This window comes from Acanthopagrus latus, chromosome 5, assembly GCF_904848185.1.
Source record: "Acanthopagrus latus isolate v.2019 chromosome 5, fAcaLat1.1, whole genome shotgun sequence".
NCBI lineage: Eukaryota > Metazoa > Chordata > Actinopteri > Spariformes > Sparidae > Acanthopagrus > Acanthopagrus latus.
The window spans coordinates 27,920,005-27,941,869 of record NC_051043.1 but is presented as its reverse complement, the minus strand read 5'-3'; the positions used below and the strand labels follow the sequence as shown (position 1 = coordinate 27,941,869).

Sequence of the window (21,865 nt, the reverse complement as noted above, 5' to 3'; positions counted from 1 at the left end):
AAAGAGCCTCGGCTCCGGGTGAGGAAATGAGGCACTGTCTGTGTTCTCTGTTAGCTCTTTACTGGCCAATTAGCTACTTCTCAGCTCAACATCACACTCCAGTCACCTCCTACAGAGGAGAGGAGAGTCACCGACAACAAGGTGCCCGGGTGCTGCCTCCGTCCGCAGAGCCTGCTGGACTTGTTGTTGCTGGTCTGTATGTGATGTTTCGTATGGACACGGAGGGAACAAGACAAGAGCTCCGGTTGCATTTGGAATTGTGTGTGTGGGGGGGAGCAGCTCTTAAGCTGAGTGGGGTTCAACTGGGCTCGCTAATGAGGTTTCAGGGAGAGGTGAAAGTGAAAGGGAGGAACAAAGAGAAACTGCGCAAAATAGAATTAGAGAAGGTAAAGATGGAGTGGGGAAGGGGGAGAAATGGAGGGAGTCCTCGACAGTCGTCTTAATCGATTCTCTCCTTCCAATTTCGCAGGATTAGCCCACTTCCTCTCAGGGTCCTTCATTGAGGAGAAGCCGGTGGGAGTCAGCGCTCGAATCAATAGAGAAAAAGAACAGTCTCCAGTCTTCCCTTTGCCCTCCCTCTCGCTGACCCTCTCCCTCTCTCCGTCTCCCCCCTCTCGCTTTCTCCACCTGTTAAATCCTTTGATTGAAAGACTACCACAGCGACTGACTTGAGGTTCATAATGAGGATGTTTGAACATAATAGCCTCCTTTCTGTCCTTGGAGGGGGGTGGGCAGGGGGCAGAGGGGGGGGAAGCAAGTGTTGGATTTCCACCACTGTGCAGCTCTTGGCCTCAATAAGGCATTTGTTCGCTCAGGCCCAGAAGGGGTGCAGAAAGGCAGACAGTGGGTCTGGCTGCAGAAGTGGGCACACTCAGGTCACCATGCTGAGCAGGTCCCCGTGATTGATTGTTCGTGGCCCAGTTTGTGCCAACATGGAAGGGGGCTGTGGGTAAGGTGACCTGGGCTCTCAACAGGAGGCTGAATATGAGAATACTCCCCTCAAAGAGAGACAGAGCGAGTGAGGGCGCAGGAGGGGGATTACCTGGCAGTGTGGCAGAGGTGAGCTGTGTCATTTGCATCTGCTGTCCTTTACGCAAAAGTAGTGTGTGTGTGTGTGTGTGTGTGTGTGTGTGTGTGAGAGAGAGTGGCAGAGCAGTTGGGATGAGAGGGCGAGGAGGGTTTTAGAAAAAAGCCCCTGCATGCAGATGCCGAGTGGCTGCACAGTTCATTGATGCGACTCCCATTAAAAATCCCTCATACCCTCAATAAAAAAGGACTTAACTGGCTCTACCATCAGCTGGAAGCGTTCAGATCGGCTCGCCAGACAATCAATTTCCCCCAAGCGCACAGAGCTTAGCGGGAGAAACGGGAGGCGGAGAGCGGGATGTTTCCATTATCACAGCCCGCTCTGTGTCTGGACTCGGGGGGGTGGGAGGGTGAGGTACTGTAGAGCGGGGAGAGAAAGGAGGGAGCGGCAGAGGGAGGTGGGGAAAGACAGACAAGTGGAGAGAGAGAGAAGCAGAGAGGGAGACAGAGAAGCTGGCTTTTCAAAAAGCCATTGACCGCCTGCCCTTAAAAATATCATATTGGATTAGCCTCACAGAGGCGGCCTTTTGATATTTTTTTCTTTGGCCGTAGAATTAAAAGGAGTGCAGAGCATTACTTGAATTATAAATCATAGGCACTTGCTTTCACTGCGCCCAAATTCCGCGCATATGTGGCTGCACTCTCGAGCGCCAGCCCCTGTCATTTTTAATTAAATCCCCCCTTATGGGTGACATTTGTAGCTTGCCCCCTCCTCCGTCCTCCCCTCCACGTCTCTCTACCACTGCCCTAGATGGAGACATGAAAGGCAGAGACGGCGGCGGAGCCAGGGCCTCTCATCGTGTTTTGCCCCAGAGAGAGGGCACCCATCCAGACAGATGAGAGAGAAAAGACCCTGCGAGGGGAGAGGGGTGAATGGATGCCACTGACCCTGGCCACCGTCAGCCGGCGGCAAACCTCCCTCGCTACCCATCCCTCTCCTTGATCGTTGTCCTCCACTTTGAGTCTGGCGGTCCAGGGAGCAGGGGTGAGCGTCGAGGCAGCCCTGCTCCTGGAGAGGAGAGGGAGGTGTGCCAGGCCAGTGATGAGTAACACCGAGATGGCTGGACAGGAGGCCCAGCAGCCCCCACCGCTACCCTGTCGGCCCAGACAGCAATTACTCTGCCACATGTCAGCTAAAGAATAACCAGCCCAGAACCCCCCAATCGACGGGTTAATGGGAATAATTCTGCCTGGCCGTTTTCCAAAATAATATCTTTTCAGATTTCAGCAGGTTTTCATTTGTTTATTCATTACTCACATTCGTGTCAGGCGTGACATTTTCTCGCTGGGTGTGCACGTTTGTGCTCTTTATTCAGACCAGCTGAAGGTTCTGCCCTCGTTAACCACACAGGTGACTGCCACTCCCATATTTGTCCTGTGATTGGGTCACGCTTTGGGCTACACCTGGGTGTTCCCTCCTGTGTGTAACCCCAGCAGGGCCTGGCTGCAGTTCATACACACACACACACACACACACACACACACACACACAGTGATCTAACATACTTTTGGTTATATTATAATTATGTATGTAGCCCTAATTGGGACAGAAACTATTTCACACCATTATGAGCGCGGCTGTGGTGAAATCAATTTTAGAGAACCAGTTTTGGCTCCTGTTGAACGTCTCCAGTCAGCTGGTGTGGAGACGAGACTGTGTGACGTGTAGCAGAGGTTTTCTCACATGTACAAACACATTGAGACCCTCACACACCTGCAGCTGTAACCCTCTGTGACACCACCCGGGAGGCCCGAGGTGCCAATCAGCGAGGTGTAGATGAAAAGTTCCCAGAAGGCCCAATATCCCAGGTTCATGCTGTGTCAGGTCAGGTTCGGCACTCTTCCAGCTTGAACGACAGAGACAGCCTTGCCGTGTCACCCACAGCCTCGGGACGTGACACGGAGGTTCACCTGGGGATTGTAGTTTTCCTAATAGCCCTGTGCCTCTGCAGGCAGAGCTGCCAGAGCCATTAGTTTGCCTTTGCCTGTAGCAGCTTCTCCTCCTAAGCCACGCTTCCAGGAAGCGGGACTGTGCTCAGGCGACGACCTCCGGCTACCTCTGTTCCGCTGTTGTCTGAGGCGGCGCGGGACACAACAGGGGAATTAACCGGCCATATCAAATTGCAGCGCAGGAGGAAAAAAAAAAGAAAAACGTCCAAGCTTTTTCAGTTGAATATTTAAAAGTGGTCATGAGCAGCAGCAGAAATAACAACCTTTCCCCTGACTGCCTCTGTACCCTGGAGGCGGGGAGGGAGGGTGAAGTGGAGCCGTGGGGGGAAAGGAAAGGGGAATGGAGACCGAGCGAGGGAGAGAGAATCTGCATGCACTTGACCTTTTCCCACTGATTGAACTACCTCGTTTCTAACTCCCATTTAGAATTCCACAGAGTGCCCACAGAGACTGTCATTATTCCACAATGTGCAGCAGGGAAGCAGAGGTCAGGAGGTATTTTTCATAGCGAAAGGTGATTGACAGCCATCCAGGGTCTCGCCTCCTCCTGAGCGCCTGCTTATGCAATCTCATTCTGGGGATCTCTGGGTTTTTTTGTTTTTGTTTTTTGCATAGCCACATGAAATGCGTCATTCACACTTTTATCTCAGCGCTATACTGAAAAAATTCAGTGCGTCGAGATGATCGCTTTATTTCAGAGGGGCGGTCATGTGATATCGGTCGTACTAGTCTTACCTCATCCTTACTACAGGCTCTCCTCTGTCATGTTGGCGTCTCAGCGCTGGCACACGGAGGATCATTTCCGGCTGGTGGCGTCCCACCGAGCCATGCCTTCCCTCTGCCCTCTGCCTTCTGCTGTGAACACGGGGGGGAGAAGCAATCTTACTGCCTTGGGAGGTGAGCTTGAGGAAGAGGGGCTCTGCTGTAGTTTTGGTCACAGCGGGACTTGGGTTGAAAAACAGGCTCCTGGTTCCAAAGCCTCCAAGCTGGCATTTGGGCGTCCCAGGTGCAAGGCATCGACGCCCTCTGTCTTCGCCTGCCAGAGAGTGGGGGTGGGTTGGGGGATTGTGGGCGAGGGTACAGAGAGTGTCCGCGGTCCCTCGCTGTCCCACAGGAAATGACACGCAGCCTGTGCCATCTCTGAGCCGAGCCCACCGCAGGCTGACCATGAGAGTAATCAGGAGGTGTTGCACGTTGCTGGCATGCACTGAGTGGTCTCTTCATTACAGAGGAGAAAAAAGGAGTTTCGGTCCAAAATTTGAGGTTATAAAGTGTGCAAGTCAGGAAAAAAGGGGTTCTACTTTTTAAGTAGCTATGCCTGCCTTTAATTACTCTGTTTCTGTCCAGTATCTTTATCCCAAATCATCAAGAAATTACAGCATATTTAAAAGTACGGATGCAAATTTTATGATATCTTAAATGTCTGTGAAAATTAATGTGTTTTGTTTCTTTCTCAAGTATAAAAAGTGTCTCAGCAGACACCATCCATCTACCTTTTCTGTATCTGATAATTATAACTAATTTGGTAAATAGCTGCTCACATTTTAACCTCTCGGCCACGATTGAAATTCACAGAAGGCAGATATTGATCGTTGTATTGTTGCTCGTCGTCTCCTGTAAAGATCGCCGTTACGCTGGGAACATACAGATTAAAACTACAGCGTAGACTTTGCTGTTTTTGGGGGGGTTTTTTGGTCCAGACCAGTCGTGAACTTGCACCAAATTTTTAATAGCATCTCCGGCTGTGGTTCTTCAGTCTGCTCTAATACTGGCTTGGCTTGAGGAGGCATGGGAGTGCAAACTGACCGCAGCACAATGTTGAAATCATCGCTCCTGTGGGACATTTTACTACAGTTCCTGTGGTTCGCTCGTCAGGCTCATTCTCATGAAGGCCGTTCCTCACATGAGCTGGTTGCGTCATCGTTTTTTGGGTTTTGAAAAGTGATGAATCACAGTTGCTTGGTTATTGGTTCAGGGTTTAGGGTGTGTCGGTGTGCTGACCCCTGGTTGCCAGTTCTAACTCCGGACATCTCGCACTTTGAAGAGATTTCCAACAACCACTTTTAACTGACTCTGACCTTGACTGGGTAGTCTATAAAATCAGGACTGTATTTGTATGCTACTTTTATTTAATTATTTTATTTATTTTTGCTTAGAAGTGAAAATGTCATCGTACCTTCTGTAGTCCATAACTCAGAAAGACGTTTCTCAGTGTCAGAATCTGGAGAGGAACTTATAGAATCAGTTTTTATGTTTCCCAACGAGTGGATAAAAATCAAAGTACATTCATTAAGAAGCATTAAAGATTCCAGCTTAAAGCGAAACCTAAAATAAAACACATTGCTTCTGTTAAATCGCAGCCTCCACAACTCCCCTGACAGATCTTTAAAAATGTTTCATCTTCCTGAAAACTTTCCCATTTATGTTTCCTTTTCCTCTCCTCTCCCCTCCTCTCCTCTCCTCTCCTCTCCTCTCCTCTCCTCTCCTCTCCTCTCCTCTCCTCTCCCCTCCCCTCCCCTCCCCTCCCCTCCCTCTCCCCTCCTCTCCTCTCCCCTCCTCACCTCTCCGCTCCTCTCCTCTCCTCTCCTCTCCTCTCCTCTTCCCTCCTCTCCTCTCCTCTCCCCTCCCCTCCTCTCCTCTCCTCTCCTCTCCTCTCCCCTCCCCTCCTCTTCTCTCCTCTCCTCTCATTGGCATGTGTACTGCAGCCGAGTGCCTTGTTGTCTGTGCAGTGTTAAATATTAATTGGGAATCAGTGGAGGACTTGTCTCCTAAATGATAGAACAGAAGGGCCCAGGCTTGCCTCAGGCAGCCTGCAGGCGCCTTTCTTCTTCCATTTACCTGCAGGCCTGCGCACCAGCACTTCCTCCAGTCTGACAGGCCTGCCCAGGCGCCTCCAGCCTCCCCTCATCTCTCCCACTCGCTCCTTTTCTTCCTCCTCCTCTGCTCTCTGCACTGGTTGCTTTTCTTATCTTCTCTGTGTGCGCTCACAATCTCTCTACCTCTGGGGCCCTTTACTCCAAACCTGTGTGTGCGTTTGTGTTGTTGCCGTGTCCATTTGAGTTTGTGCATGACTGTGAGCGCCGCTTGCTCTCGGCTGTACATGCAGCCCTTTGAGAAAATAGTGTCACAGCGTGGCATATTCTCTCAAAGACAGGACAGGGAGCGCGCAACATAAATCTTTCAGGTCAGGATTTTCACTTGTTGTATTTCTTTCTCGGCTGTGTGTCCTGCGTCGCTCTCTGCCTCATCACCGAGTGGTTTAATCTCTGCTTCTTCCTCCTGATGTTTTCCCATAACCGGCCACCCAGTTTGTCTGTCTTTCTTCTGCGAGCCTCCCTTTGTTCGTCTCTATCAGCCGTGTCATCTGGAGAGGTGTGCTGAGACAAAACAACTGGCAGCAGCTGCTTTCGGGTTGGACTGGCTGGCTCTAACTTGTGGATGACCCTTTCCGGACTGATTTAATTAAGCTGCGGAGATTTGTTTTGGAAATCGCAGCCGTCTGACCCGCTGTTTTATCTGTTCGCTCTGGAGCGCAGCCGTCCACGAGGTTCAGTGTGGGGGTATATTGTGAAGCGGCAGGACTGGATGTGAAATGGAAAACCCTAGAGAAGGAGGAGAGGGCAGCAGAGAGGCAGGGATGTAACTGGAGGAGAGCTGGGGGTGGGGTCCACTTTGATGCCATAGGAATGAGTTCACAGGCTCATGAGCACAGGCCTAATCGCACATGACAATATCGGCTGGTGTGCCAGTCGCAACGCATAACCACCCCGCTGCTTGTGCTGACTCGGGGTATTTGCTGATAAAGCTCTGCTTTCTAGACCATGCTGTATGCACAATGAGGGTGGCCCAGGCAGGCCCGAGGGCTGGCTCATCACAGGCAGCCCACAAACCGGGGGCTAGGTCCCCCCCCATCTATACAGAACTGTGCACGCCACTAAGCCCTTTGGCCAGACTTGATTATTAAACAGAGAGCGGTTTTGTGATGAATATAGTTATTTTTTCCATTTATAATCTATTATGTTGCCCATCCAGGCCCCATAAATTATTGCAAATGGAAAAGAGCCTGGTGGTGAAACGCCTGAAATGAGGTCGTGGCTGCGTTCACAGTGTGAAATATTCAGGGTTGATATTTTTCTATTGAAATGCCGTCTCTCTCTCTCTCTCTCTCTCTCTCTCTCTCTCTCTCTCTCTCTTTTTCTTTTTTTTTTCCTCTCGGCTGTCATGGGAACAAACATGGAGCTCGTTCTTTTTGTTTGGTCGTTTTGTTTATGGAGCGCAGTCTGTAGGGTGAGTTAAACATGTTGCCCCAGTTTCTGTGTTTGTTTGGTGCACGAGTGTCCCACAAAAGGCCTGACATGGCTACTGCTGGCCTGCATTCCTCTGTGGCTCAAAGAGGGCCACGCACTCTCCTGCTGCTGGTGTTGTTTTTCCTGGACAGTCGGCCGGATCATCAGTAATTAACACGTGCAGATATCTCCTCCATCGAGTGCCACAATCTCTCTCATGCATGCTCTGATTTCTTGCAGTAGAAGAAAAGGCATAGTCGATAAGGCGTCTGCCTGAATATCTTTACCTTTCTGTCTTCCTTTAGTGCTGATAACAGTGTTTTTAATTCCAGAGAGAGGCAGCAGGTCTGCTGTGGTGGTGCCTGTGGTGTTAATGGGGCAGGAATGCAGGACAAGTGCTTTCCCACGCTGTTAGTTTTCTTCTGTCGGGCGCGTTTGAGACGAGGCTCTGGGCCGGCTAGGCTCTGCTAATGCAGCCAGAGTGCAGACAAATGGAAAGTGACACTTGTGTGTGTAGAATGGTATTTGTGGTGACGCTTTGACTACAGATAATAAAGTGTTCGCCCTGAGGTGATTTCGCCCGGCAAGCACCCCAGATGAAACTCACTTACTCAGAGAAAGAGAGAGAGACGGAGGAGACGGAGGAGGGGGGGGGAGGAGGACGAGACGAAGAGGAGGGATGAGGAGACTGAGAGGGGTACGATGAGATAGTGAGGGAGGATGAAGAGAGAGATGAAGCAAAAAAGACGAGGCAAAGACAGTGAGGAGAGGAGGTAGAACAGAGAGAGCGGCAAAAAGAGCAAGAGACGTGTAGAAATCCAACCGTTGGTGATTTTCTTCAGCGTTCAGGAGGCGCAGAGATTTTTTTTTTGTCCCTTTGACTCCAGTTAATTATAACTGTGTCGGGTTTTATCACAAACTTGTTGGAATTAAAACATCAGAAATTAAGATTCATGCATCTTAGTTGGATTTTTGGATTTTCAATTAATATTTATCAGTGTAAATAGAAAGGATGTCAGGTTCAACCCGAAGGGTAAACAATCAACTGTTGTTAGCTGGATCTGCGAGTGTGTGTGTGTGTGTGTGTGTGTGTGTGTGTGTGTGTGTGTGTGTGTGTGTGTGTGTGTGTGTGTGTGTGTGTGTTTGTCTGTCTGGCAGGCGGGCCATGTGTACAGAGGAGTCCTTCAGGATCAATCAATTCTCAGTAATTTCCCCCACAGCCCATAAAAAGCCAGGTCTGTCTGGAAGGAGCATGAGGTTGCCACATCAAACCAGCTAATTAATTTTCATGGCTGATCCAGTAACATCTGGCTTTAGAGATAAATTCTAACGAGGAAATGTAAACATGACAGTGACCCGGTGCTAAAATATTTCAATTTTCTTGAGAGAAAACCTCGATAATGGAAAACCTAATTGGCTCTTTCTGATCCGACATGTTGTCCACTGCGGGGGTTAAACACGCATGTGTGACAGTTGCAATATTAATAGACAAACATGTTGTGCTGAAAGTGAAAGAGGATCTCGGTCTTTCGTCTTATCTCCGTCTCAGTGTGCTGAGAATCAAACGCACACGTGCAGCGCCTCACTGCAGGCTACCTAAATGACCTCATGCTGCAGTCTGTGTGAGGAGGAAGCCCAAATTAGGCTCTCAATTTGGTGTTTCTTCCATCTGCTTGTGCAGGAAATAGATAGATTAAATCTTAGCTGAGATTGGGTTTAATGAAATGAAAGATTAGATTTGGGAGTTTTGTCCAAGTTTTTTTTCCCCCCCTTTTTTTTTTTTTAAATCTCTTTTAATGATTAAATCCATTTTTGACATGGTGCCACGTCTGCGTGCCTGTGAAGGATCAGTGTGCAGATTGCTTTAACATTCTCATTATCCTCTTTGCTATTTGCGAAACATGTTGGCAGGTTAAAAGCCCAATATGTGATTGCAGTATGGCAGCCGCCCGTTGGAGAAATGTTGTCCGGCGACTGATTTGATTTCCATTCGATCAGAAGCGTCTGACATTTTATGTCACGAGTGCGTGACTTACATATAAGGTTTGTTTACTTCTTACTCATTTTTTTTATTTTAAAAAAGTTTTTTTTTTAAGAAATTACAATCAATAAGGTTGGCCTCCTCAAAATTAAACGTGAAGGATTTAGAGAAGACGGTTTGGTGAGGAAGACATTTTCTTTCCCCGCTGTCTTTTCAATGTGCATTTGTTTGATGATTATGATGACACAGGCAGCCGCCAATTCAGACGCCTCTATCCTCTGAGAAATCATCGCGGTTTGATTTTTATCTTTGCAATTATAGATAGCAAAGGCCTGACAAATAATTGCCTTGATTTTCTCTCTCTCTCTCTCTCTCTCTCTCTCTCTCTCTCTCTGTGTTGTTGCACAGAAAATCAACCTTGAGATGAACAGAGGGAGATGAGTGTTCCTAAAAATGGCTTTTCTGATATCAAGCAAGCAGCAGGGTTCCCTTTCCCCTAACGTGCACTTGAATTGATTAGTACTCTGGCTGAGGGCATATTCAACATGTCTGCCCCCCTGCAAGGCAGCTCTATCCTGTTGATCACTGGCTCATACATGTGCCTCCTATGCTCCCGCTCTCCTCAGGAAGCTCCTGTGGGGCGCTCAGGCTTTGATTGACTGGCGGCCGAGTCCACAGGACGCCCCTATTATTATCATCTCTACCTCTGCAGCGGGGCGGGGGGCTATGTCCAGGGGGTCTGGACGACAGCCCCTGCTTTGTGTGCCCAATAGTCAATTAGAGGCAGCGCACTGCCGGAGACGAGTGGGATGCGGGGTTAATTGCAGAGGACCAAACAGCTGGCTCTATCAGGGCCCATTGTGTTTGCAGCAGTTGTCACGGCAATTGAGGCCTGGCTGTAATCGCTGACTAATCAGCCCTGTGCCAGATGACACCTCCATTAGCACAAGGCAGGTATTGTTCAGGACGCGAAGCTGCCTTTAGCTCCCCCCCCTTCGCCTGCCCATCCTTTTTTTGCAGCAGCAGCCTAACGGAGGTGGGGAGAGGATGTCATAGACCCTGATCCTATCTGCTAAGAGCTCAACAATGGCTGCAGGTCAAGGGTCCCTCTGCAGAACAATGCAGCTGAATGTGACCTTTTATGGGCCGCAACACATCCGACGGGTCAGACTTTTGTCCAAGCTGAGGAATTCTGATATGAAGGACGGTTTCTAGCCATGAAATATTAATCTGAATAACTTCATTACAATGAGGGCAGAGTGTCCATTAGCGCAGGAATGTTGCACAAGATTGTGGAAAATAGGGCTTCCTGCAGGCTCACTGTCCTCAACGGAGGACAAATACTTTGATACTGTACCATAGAAGATTTTGAAGATATCTGTACTTTAGTTGACTATTTACAAAGTATTTTACTTTCACTTCCTACATTTTAACACAAATTGTAACTAGTTTTATTGCATTTGAGGGGAATTATCGATTATAATTTGACAATGACTATAGGGAGGCCAGGTTGTGGCCGGCTTTCAGGGGCCACATACAACCCGGGGAAAAAAGACAATTCAGACACAGAATAAATAGGACTAAAAAACAGTGTTTACAATTTCAGCAATTTTGATTGTGCAGTAAACTGCTGAGACACTTTATTTGGCCTTCCCCTTCAGTATAAAATCATTGCAAGAAATCTGTCATTGGGGGCCACAGGGGGGTCTGGACTCAGAGTTACGGGGGCGCTGGCACCTGTTGGCCCCCCACCCAGAACCGCCCCTGACATGAGGTCCAGTTAGGTTTGCACAGAGATGTCTGGTAGAAATGTCCTTCTGAGGGACACTCTGGCCTTTTATACTTCGAGTACGTTTCCAAGCCTGTACTGTCTCACTTTCACTTGAAGTTGACTCAGTACTTCTACCTTTCATCTGAAGAACGTGTTTACCTTTGTCACTGCTGCTCATTGCTCAAACATGCTTACAGAATAATTGAAGCACCCTCAATTTGAATCCTTTGTTGCGTGAAGTTCCCCCTAAAAAACCGAAAGAGTCTGGGAACAAAGGTCCAGCACACGTACTGTAGCTGTGCACGCAGGTTGAAAGGACACATGATCGGTGCAGCAGCTAATGTGCTCTCCTGGCTAACTGTCCCTCTCTGGGGAAATGGCTCCCAGCGATGGAGGCTGATGCTGGACTGAATCTGACCCCGTGTTTTTCTTTCATCTTTCTGGTTAATCTGCTCCTGTTGTTTGCCCTAACCTCATCACAGACGGCTGTGTTTGTTTGGCCGAAGTTAATGTGTACTGTGCGCTCGTTGTTCTGCAGAAACTTAATTGCAGTTCGGCCTAACGGTCCTCTGCCTTCATTTAAACAAGCACTTTCCCTCCCCCCCGCTGCTCACCAGCGTACGTGGTCAGAGGGGATCAAAGCGTGCGGTAAGTGGGGATACAGGCTCGCAGGAGTGAGTGAGAAAATGCCAAGGGCTTCTTGATGTGTTGGAGCGTTTTCTCCACTAATAAGAAGAAACTTCTCCAACCTGCTCATAATTTTAGAACGCTTGCAACGCTAATAAATGGGAGCAAGGGCATTCGAGGCAGTTCTCTGAGATTTCTTTTCCTCTGCTTATTCATTTAAACCTCTAATTAAAATGCAAAGCATTCTCATGGTCCTCTGGATTTGCTACTGCACTTCTCGCTCAGCCTCTGACTCCCTATCTCCTCTCCTTTTTTCTCCACATCCCCTGCTACCCTCCACCCCCCTCCTCCCTCCACCTCACCTAACTCCCTGCTCTCATACTCGCTCCGACTGCCTTTGCTTCTTGTGATCAACACAATTTGACCTCTCACTTGGAAGAAGTGCACGGAATTTAATGGATTTTTTACAGTCTAATCTAAGCAGTTCCCTCTTTATTGCTGTTTTGTACCCAGTGGACCTCATCTTTACCAGACACCACCCCTCCCTCCCGTCCCACCACCCGCACCACCACCACCTCCTCCTCCTCCACCCTCGCACCAAGAAAATTAGTTCATCAGAATTCAAAATGTACTGCTGGCTAATTAAAGGAGTGTTAATTGAGTGTTCAGAATTGGGTACCCCCTTCACCAAATGCACACAGATACACACACACACACACACACACACACACACACACACACACACACACACACACACACACTCACTCACACACACACACACACACATGCCTGCATACACAGAAGCACACATGCAATCACAGTGACAGCACGGGGTACACCAAGGACGTTGCGCTTGGGGAGTTTCATGCCAATCAAAAATGGAGAGAAAGGAGAGTGCCCATCCTCCAAGTGAAATGGGATTTCTAGATCATATCATGGCCTAGTGCGGCTCAGTCCGGCTCTGCGCTGCCATGTTATCCTATCCAAGCCCGGCTATCTCTGTCTGACCACTGGAGAGTGTAACACCGCACAGATAGCCTCTCTCACTGTGTGCATCGTGCTAATGAGGGGTGGCATTTAGAGATGTGCAGCTCTGACACATGGGCATTGTGTGCCAGGCACTGGGTGATTAAGGACGAAGGTCAGCCCATTAATTGCCTCCCTGCCATCTCTCCCTCCCCGGCGCGTGATCTCTCAGAACTAATGCATGTGTTTGCTGGAGCTTTTATCTCATCTCCATCGCAGCACAATCATATGCCTGGTTTGTTTACATTCCTTTCATGTGAAAGTTTTTTTTTTTTTTTCTTGCTTATTGTAAAAGCAGCACCAGCCCAGGTTCCCCTGTTCATTTACTATAAGCTGTTTCATGTGCATGTGAGTGCACATAGCCTCCTGCTCTCGGGAAGGGAAAAAGCATATTCTTCCATCCCCAGGGGAAATAATTAATCCTTACAAGGCTGTCGCATGTCGAAATGAAGCGAGTGTGAAGCATTTAGCCCAGGAGGCATTGCAGGCTGTCGCCCGCACAGGCACCTGTTGTTGTCCCTGCCCTACATTTCATGAGAGAGTGCTGAGCAGAGGATAACAACATGCTCCACTGATGGCAAATGAGACACACAACTGCACATTCAGGTTTGTGCGTGTGTGTGTGAGTGTATGTTTTTGCCATTTTTTTTTTAATGTTGTTATCATGCATTGTGTTTGCATGCCTGACCACGCTGGAGAGTGTGCACAGGTGCAGGAAACCCCCTACCTTATGAGGAGGTGAGGGCTCACACAAAGGAGACAGAGTTGGCTGCTTCAGAGCTGTTTATCAGCCGGCACCATCTGTATGCTGCTGCTCATACTGTAGCTATGATCTACTGCAGCCTAAACCAATAAGTCACAGAGCGCCAGCCTAAAAAGAGACTCTCTCCTTTAACCTCCATGTCCTCACTTATAGACTTACTGCTCTGGAGGAGAGAGATGTTGAGACCATCAAACACACAGTGTGTATATCGGTGTGTGTGTACCAGAGTTAAATTACACCTCGGTCTGTGGCCATGCTAACTGTAATCAACTTTGCTATAAAATTTATACCATGGAACTTTTTAAAGAGGAAGCTGGAATCAGAAGCATCCAGATGCTCATTTGCCTCCTCCTCCTCTTCTTCCTTTATGCCTGTGGGTTCTAATAACCGGAAGCCTTTGTGGAGCTGAGATGGGTTTTGTAGGCCTGAAAGGCCTCTAATCCCTGTGGCCTGTGAAGTGTGAAACCCTTTGATGCCAGGTTGGTGTGCCAAAGGCTCTGCCTATTGACAAACAAGGGCCAAGCTGGGAAAAGACGGAGGGAGAGGGCTTTCTCGTCTCTTAGAAGAAATGCAGGCTCAGGCATGGAAAATATGGACTCAGTCAGAGAGAAGGAATAGAATTAGCCACCCTTTAATGAATTTCCTGGCTGTTTTTATAGTTTTTTTTCCTCATGTGGCAGTAATTAGGTGGATTGATGGGCATATTGCAGCTGGGGGCTTGTAGGGGCAGCAGGGTACAGGCCCTTGATATGCCTGAAAGCCAAGTATCTTTCCTCATTTAGACCATGTGATGATCAAAGACAGGTTTTTTTTTTTTTTTGCCCTCATGTAAAGAAGATCAGAAAAAAAACTGCTGCCATTCCATTTGCATGTGGATCAGCAGTGTGCTTTGAAATGAGCATGTTTTTCTCTTCTGAGCAAATGAAATAAGTCTTCTGTCAGTTTTCCTCTGCAAGTCAAAACATCAAAGCAAATGGCACTGCTGTCACCAGGGAAGCTCGGCTCTGCCTCAGTAAGGCTGGTTAGATCTAAGATAGGCTGGCCTGGCACACTCAGCCCGGCCCATTAGGATGGCACCAGGTTCCCTCTCTCTGATTAAAAGGAAGTCATTAAAGCCGGGATATTTTTTATTTATTTATTTATTTTTATTTCAAGTGTGGAGTTTCTGATTCAGAGAGAGCATGTTGTCTGCTGCATGGACCAAACCAAAATTTGACTTGGTGATAGTCTGGCTGTTAAACTCCCAATTTATTTTCTTTTATGATATGGATCTTGTAGATTTTAATCATTTTCACAGTTGGAGACCCACAGGGCGGCTGAAATGAACTCCCCATGCTATCTGTAATGGGAGCAAAGAAATGAGAATTGTGACTACTTGGCTGTGGAGTCTCTTTTAAAATGATTTTTGCAATCGCAAAGGAAATGGAGTGAGTCCTAGTCACAGCCTGCACCACGCAGACGCCTTAGGTCGCCAGGACATTTGCTGACGGCACAGTTAGGGCAGTTAATTTTTGTGCGTTTTGTTAGCTTTTGCATAAAAATGTCATTTTTGAAGGGGTTGCAGTCATTTGTGGCAGCTGATATATTGCTTGTAAATTGAGTTCTTTTCCCAACCCCCCCCACCACCACCACCACCACCCCACCCTTTTTGTTACACTGAGCTAAGTAGCCATGAAATTGCCTGAATAATGTCGTTTAAATCCAATCTCACCGCGGCCCCTCACCTCCATACCCAGCCCCCAAACAATGACACATGGTGGGGTTTTTAGAAATTGCCATTTTCCTGTTTGCCACCTCGATTCACAATGGCCAAGCCTTGGTTCATTGAGCGAGGGCCATTGCTAGACTCACTCGCCACGTTCACCGCTGAATTGAATTTTGGAATTGGATTGGTGTCACATGGCAGACATATATGGCAGCTATTTACATAGATATTAATGGCAGAGTCTTTGTACCTGCCTTTTGTCTGTCCTGCCATGTTTCATCCTGTAGATGTTTACTAAAAAACACGTATTAAGAGACAACTGCATGAATTCAGAAGGCGTCTTTTTGCTCCTCTGTGTTCGTCGTTGAAACATTTCTTAGTCTAACAAGGACAAACCATTGGCACGTCGTATGTTTGAATTATTTGATCACAACAATAATGCCTCTCTGTCTTTTTAAATGCTTTCAGCTTGTGTTCATCAGCGAACCAGTTTTTCAGTTTTATCCTTGGCCAAGTTTGCAGAAAGCAGCTCTCCAGCATTCTTGACTCGGCTCTTAAGTTAACCTTAACCAGGCTAGTGATTCCCTGTGGATAGTTAATTGTTTTGGTTTTTTTTGTGAGGGCCTCCTCATGTACGCCTGGATAGAATAAATGTGGAATTTCTGTGGCCAAGAGTGAGACCTAGTAAGTGATACCACTTATAAATCTCCAATGTGCCAGTGCAATTAAACAAGCTTTTCATCCCCTCCCCTCCATCCCTCCTTGCCGAGTATCCAAGGCTAACCCAATTCAATGCTAAAGAGAGTCCGAATTAATTTCACAATGGACTGATTTAACAGCGCCTAAGGTACCAAGCTTTGACAGAATGAGTTTTTAAAAAGATCCATTTGTCTAGGGATGAACTTCCACAGGAGGGTGTGAAAATGAGATGGAAAGAAAGCCTCAAATGGAGGAGGGAGGGATGGAGCATAAATGAATGTCAGCCCTGATTTACAATTTGCAGACTCTGTTTGGGTTCTTCTGCTGCTTGCACCTGGTTTTATTCACCAGCTCCTGCGGAATACTGACGTTTCTCGGCCTGCTTTGGATGTAGTCACTGTGATGCTGCCAGGTTTTACTGTTGCCACAGAGTAGTGGTTATTGCAATTGATTGATTGTTCTGACTTTGTGGCTGCCATTGCTGTCGGCTCCTTCGATATTTCTGGTAATTACACTCCTGGTCTGCTGTTCTGTTCTTCTACACATGCAGCCATCTGTGGCTTTTTGTTGTTGTTGTTGTTGTTGTTTTTTTTCATCTCAATGACTCATTTCACTCATACTTTTCTCTCTGTTTGTCTTGCAGGTGAGCTGGTGGTGCCCACGCATTCCCCACGTTACCCCACCGCGGCAGAGCTTGATGCCTTTGCTCAGAAGACGGCCAGCAACCCTCTGTCCATCAAGATCTTCCCCACCAACATCAGGGTTCCCCAGCACAAGCACCTTAACCGGACTGTGAATGGATATGACACCACAGGGCAGCGCTACAGTCCCTACCCACATCTCCACACGGGGGGATACCATGGCCTGCTTGCTATCGTCAAGGCCTCCTCATCATCGTCATCGTCAACATCCACCTTCATTCCTTCCAAAGGTGTTCTCAAAAACTCTGAAGGTAGACGGACTAAGCTCTCTCCAGCCCACATAGCTGTTGCCCCGTACCCGCCCCCTAGTAGTAGCACTTTAGCCAGTGGCCACAGCCAAATGGTATACCACACTGGGCCCTCAAAGCCTCCAGAAGGCCCCGGACTATCGGTTCCCCCAAATGTCACTGTAGCTGGCTCAGTGATTCCTGTAACAGGGGGCCGAGGCCTGGCCCTGCCCGCACAGTCCAACCTCCCCTCCATCCAGAGCATCATCTACCAGATCAACCAGCATTGCCAGGCCCAGGCTCTGCAGCAGGTGTGCCAAGGAGCTGCCACGGCACCTTCAAATTCCAGTCCCTCCAAACAGGGCACAACTGTCATGGGGCTCTCTTCTAGCTCCTCAGGTGGAGGCTACGTGGTAGGAATGGGCCCCCAGGCTAACATGGTGTACACAGGGCCCGGGCTGCCGGCTCAGAATGCAGAGGCGATGAAGAACGGCATGTACGCAGATGGTATGGACTACATCCTTTGGCAGAAGCAGCACCAACAACAACAACAACAGCAGCAACAGCAGCAACAGCAGCAGCTCCGCATGTACAGTGGAGGTAGCGGCGGAGGGGGCGCCGTCAGCAAGTCCCCCGAAACATGTGTTCCAGGGGGCGGGATTATGGCGGCCCCAGTGTCCTCCTCTTCCTCCAGACCTTACCACCTGACAGTGAGCGCCAACGGAGGAGGCGGGCTGGACAAAGTCAGCTCCTCCCCGTTGAACTGCGTGGGTATGCATGGGAATTTCTCAGTGGGTCAATACTTTGCCCCGCCGTGGAACAGTGTGCTGGTGACACCTGACAGTGACTGCTACAACCCCCAGGAGCTTTTGGGCACCTCCACAGGAGGGCCGGCCACGGGGCACAGAGAGATGGGCTACCCCCATCACCATCACCTCTACCACCACCACCACCATCATCATCATCACCCTGCTATAGACAGCGGGGGAGGTCTGTGCTGCAGCCTGCCCAGCAAGAGCATGTGCAACACGTCCGTGCTGAGCAGCAGCTTGCAGTCTCTGGAGTACCTGATCAACGACATCCACCCGCCCTGCATCAAGGAGCAGATGCTTGGCAAAGGCTACGAGACTGTGTCTGTGCCACGTCTGTTAGACCACCAGCATGCACACATCCGCCTCCCCGTTTACAGATAGAGGAGGACGAAGAGGAGAATCAAGAGTTGTTAAATTTGTGACGAAAATCAAAGTTAAAGAACACAAATGTTTTGGGTTTTTTTTTTTTCTGGTTACAAATTGTTGAGAGTGGCACTGCTTTAACTAGTGTGGGAGCTTAGAGAGGAGCAGTTGTTGTGCTGTGTGACCCGCTAAGGTTTGGTGGCTTCGAGGCAGGTTTCTTCTTTTTTTTTTTTTTTTTTTTTTTTTTTTTTTTATTTCTGTGGGAATCCCAAATATGAAAGGTGGCAGTGATTGCCAGTGGGAGAGAGAAAAAAAAAAGGGATTTCAAGATTCTCCAGATGTTACATTGTGTGGTTTGCCAATAGGAATTTTGGATTGATTTATATTGTTTTTCTTCAGTTTTTTTTTTTTTTTCTTTTTCTTGTTGTTGTTTTACTTGCCTGAGCATTTTCGATGAGAATCATAGGTTTTGACATCAAGTGCATACGCCACTCGTTTCCCCCTCCACCTTCCCCCCCCTTTATCCCCTTCCAAATACTAAGGATGAAGCTACTGTGTAGGTTGTCACTGAAATGGTCTTAAAAAGGGCCGAAGTTTAGGGCTGCTCTCAAAATCCAAAACTCTGTAAACACACAAGTAGACAAACACATACAAGACGTACTGGTAACGTAAAGGAGACTAAAAATAACGGGCAGCACTCGGGCGGGTATGTACGAGGATCATAAGGTTGAATTAAAAGGATAGTACAATATTAGTTATTATTGCTGTTATAATTGATACATAAATTGCACTGCTTGAATCTTGTTAACTTTGAAGTTTGGAATTGGGTAGTTTGGATATGATATATTTAAGAAACTTGAAAAACTTGAACCTATTTTTTGTTGTTTTATATATTTGTAGGTATATTATATGCATCGGCTGCTATGGGGAAAAGTGTCTCAAATGCTTTTTTTTTCCTTTTTCTTTTGGTTTTTTTTCCCACTTTTTGTTTTCATGATTTTAATAATTCCTCCTCAAGCTGATGTGCAGTCTCTTATGTCTCCTGGTGTAAGGCATAGTCGCTGCTTTGGTTCTGTAAGAACCCGGTCGGAGAGAGAGAGAGCTCTTTTTTTTTTTTTTTTCCTAACCAACACTGGAATCTACAATAAATCTTGAAATACTTATTTAAAAAAGAAAATGTCACAAAAAAACAAAAAAAAACAACAACAAAAAAAATACACGAAAAAGAAATGTTACAATGAAGAATGTGACTGGGAGGTTATCTACGTAACCTTACGTGTATGTTTATGCGTGTATGTGGCTGAGTGCATGCGCGTGTGTGCTTTTTATTTAGTTTGTGTTCTTCAAAATCCTCAGACTTTTTTTTTTGTTTGTTTCTTTCTTTTTTTTTCAGTTGTGTCATTACAAAATTTCTAACACCAAGACTGAAAAAAAAACCAACTGCTTTACCCATGTCCCATGAACATCATATCTGAGTAAATGTACAGGAGATTTTTTTTGGGGGGGGGTTTGTAATTGGAGGCTCTAGATCTTCTCTGGAGCGCGAGTAGAGATCAAGTTTTCTCACATGATTCCTGTACTTAACGTGCTACATCCCCGGACTTCTGTCAGATGTTATCATGAGGACAGAACGAGGTGGGAACAAATGGAAGTCCTGTTTTTGGGGGTGCTGTTCATCCCCAATACTGCAAACAAAACAAAATGAAAACAATCATGCCCTGTCCTCTGGCGTCAGATGAAATGAGGCGAGGCTCACTGCTTCCCACCCCTTTGTCCATTTCAGCCCCTGGTTGGGACTCATTTAGCCCGGGCCAGTCTTAACTTGATGATTCAGAGCAGTGAAATATTTATCATGACTGTGAGATTCCCTTGAATGTACTGCACTTAAATTACTGCAATGTTTTATTGCCTTGTGGGACTTAAGTGAAAGAGAAAAATTGGATCAGTGCAGCAGTACTCTGGTCTTAAATTAGCATTTCTTTTGTCCGTCAAATTTCAATGGTAAATTGAATTTTAGAGAGAGAGAGAGAGAGAGAGAGACGGAGCTTTGTTGTGGGGAAATACTGGCATCAGTCTAGATTTATGAAGTGCAATTATTATGACTGTATTAACATTTTTTCTCTGAGCTTACACCAAAAAAATGTAAACTACAGTTGTCAATACATTCCCAATGTACCACATCCCTAATCCCTATCCTCCTTTTTTTTGTTTTTTTTTTTTGTTTTGAGGTGTAAAATAAATTTCTTTAAGAATATATTCAGAAGCCACATCTTGGCTTTGAAGTCTGTCATTATTTTTTAACGTATGTCCTCTAAAAGTCAGCGGGGGGAAATTGGACCCTCTGTTTCTGCAGCTGTGTTGGATCCACAGTGCGGCGCGATGTGAGATCCTGTAGCAGAAAAACAAAACAAAAAACCCCTCTGCCATTGAGAAAGGTGGTATGTTTAATTGATTATCCTTTTTTTTTATCAAACGTTCACACTTTGGCCATCCAAAGATTAAAGGATAGTCAGCATTGTTGAGAAAAAAAAACAGACAGGATTTAGCCGCGAACACTGAGGATGAAATGAAAAAGCAGGAAATGATGTTTCTTTGATCGTTTGCACTCCATAAATAGACCTGTTTTCTCCCTTAAGATAACCCTCGCTTAATCTCGAGTATGAGCCTTAAATTGCGAGCTAATGGTGTTTGTAGACACGCTACTGTGTTTGAAGGCTGACAAAGATTTCAGTCGAAAAGAATACCGAGCCCCTTGGCTTAAATTTGCACAGTAAGCCTCCTTAACATTCCAGTGAAAATTCTTCATGTTGTTTCAACAGCTTAATACCCCAGCCACAGTGTGATTCCAGCATATTTTCTGTCTTGTAGAAATATTTTGACAGATTTACAGATACATCCCGTCCCTAAATCCCCTCCGTTTGGCTTTTGCATCCAAGCATTAAAACCCTGTCACATGATGTTGAAGTGAAGAGGAGACACTTGAGGCAGCAGAGTTTCTGGTGTCTGGCCTTTCCCACCAGTGGAGGTCTGAGGCACCCGGCCTCTCTGCTAATGGGAATATTGGGTGACGCCTGTGCTGCTGGACGCTGCCAGTGGAGGGTATTCATTCGCTCAGAAGGGCTGAAATCAAACCCTTTTCAAACAGCGAGGGATTTCCTATTAGGGCGCTGAGAGGAATGTGGCCATTTTGAGCCAAGTTCAACTGGATCAAACAGGGAAACAGTGACACAACATAAAGCTTTTTTTTTTGTCTTATTTAACGCAGATGTTAAGGTCAATTCCATTCCAGTGGGACTATATTGAATACAAGCTGGTGTTTAGTTACTTTTGCCGTCTTTGCCGTGTAGCTACTGTACAGGCTCCAAGCTGTCTGTCCCTTCTGGTCCTTTACACACATTAATGAGCTCCTATTGATGGGATGCATCTCAGCCCTCGCGACTCTGGTCCATTCCACTATTCCCGATTTGGACAATGGACGCTTAGGCCATATTAGGATAATAGAATTAAATTTCAAATAGATTTGTGCCTGAGCTGATCCATGCGCGGCTCACTCAGCTGCAGAGGCAGAGTGGCATATGGCATGTCATTATCTAAGCCCACCCTCCCCCTGTCCGGGGCCAACAGGGTTCAGCAGTGCTTAAACAAACTGAAGGTTAGGGCTGGCTGGCTGGCGTTGAAGGGGAGGACAGCAGGGTTTGCGAGGGTGGGTTGGGGTGGGTTGGGGGGGTCGCTAAATCACAGCGTCCACAGCGTCTCAGAGGGCCTCAGCGCCGCACCATGGCGCCTGGGCTCAGAGGCCTGCTTTAAAAGCTGGGCTGTGTTTGATCGAGGGGATTTGTTTTCGGTTGGATTATACATGGTTGCTCCC

General features: G+C 47.3%; 1 protein-coding gene across 5 annotated transcripts in view; it reads left to right on the top strand.

Annotated features, from left to right (window-relative positions):
* Window positions 1-20,253, top strand: part of fam222a (family with sequence similarity 222 member A) — a 48,512-nt gene extending 28,259 nt beyond the window's left edge. For all 5 annotated transcript variants that reach the window (XM_037099336.1, XM_037099337.1, XM_037099333.1 and 2 more), the window contains one exon: window positions 16,538-20,253. In XM_037099336.1, the coding sequence (XP_036955231.1) occupies window positions 16,538-18,015 (1,478 nt within the window). In that variant the 3' untranslated portion in view covers window positions 18,016-20,253. The remainder of the gene's footprint in view (window positions 1-16,537) is intronic.
* The last annotated feature ends 1,612 nt before the right edge of the window (window positions 20,254-21,865 follow it).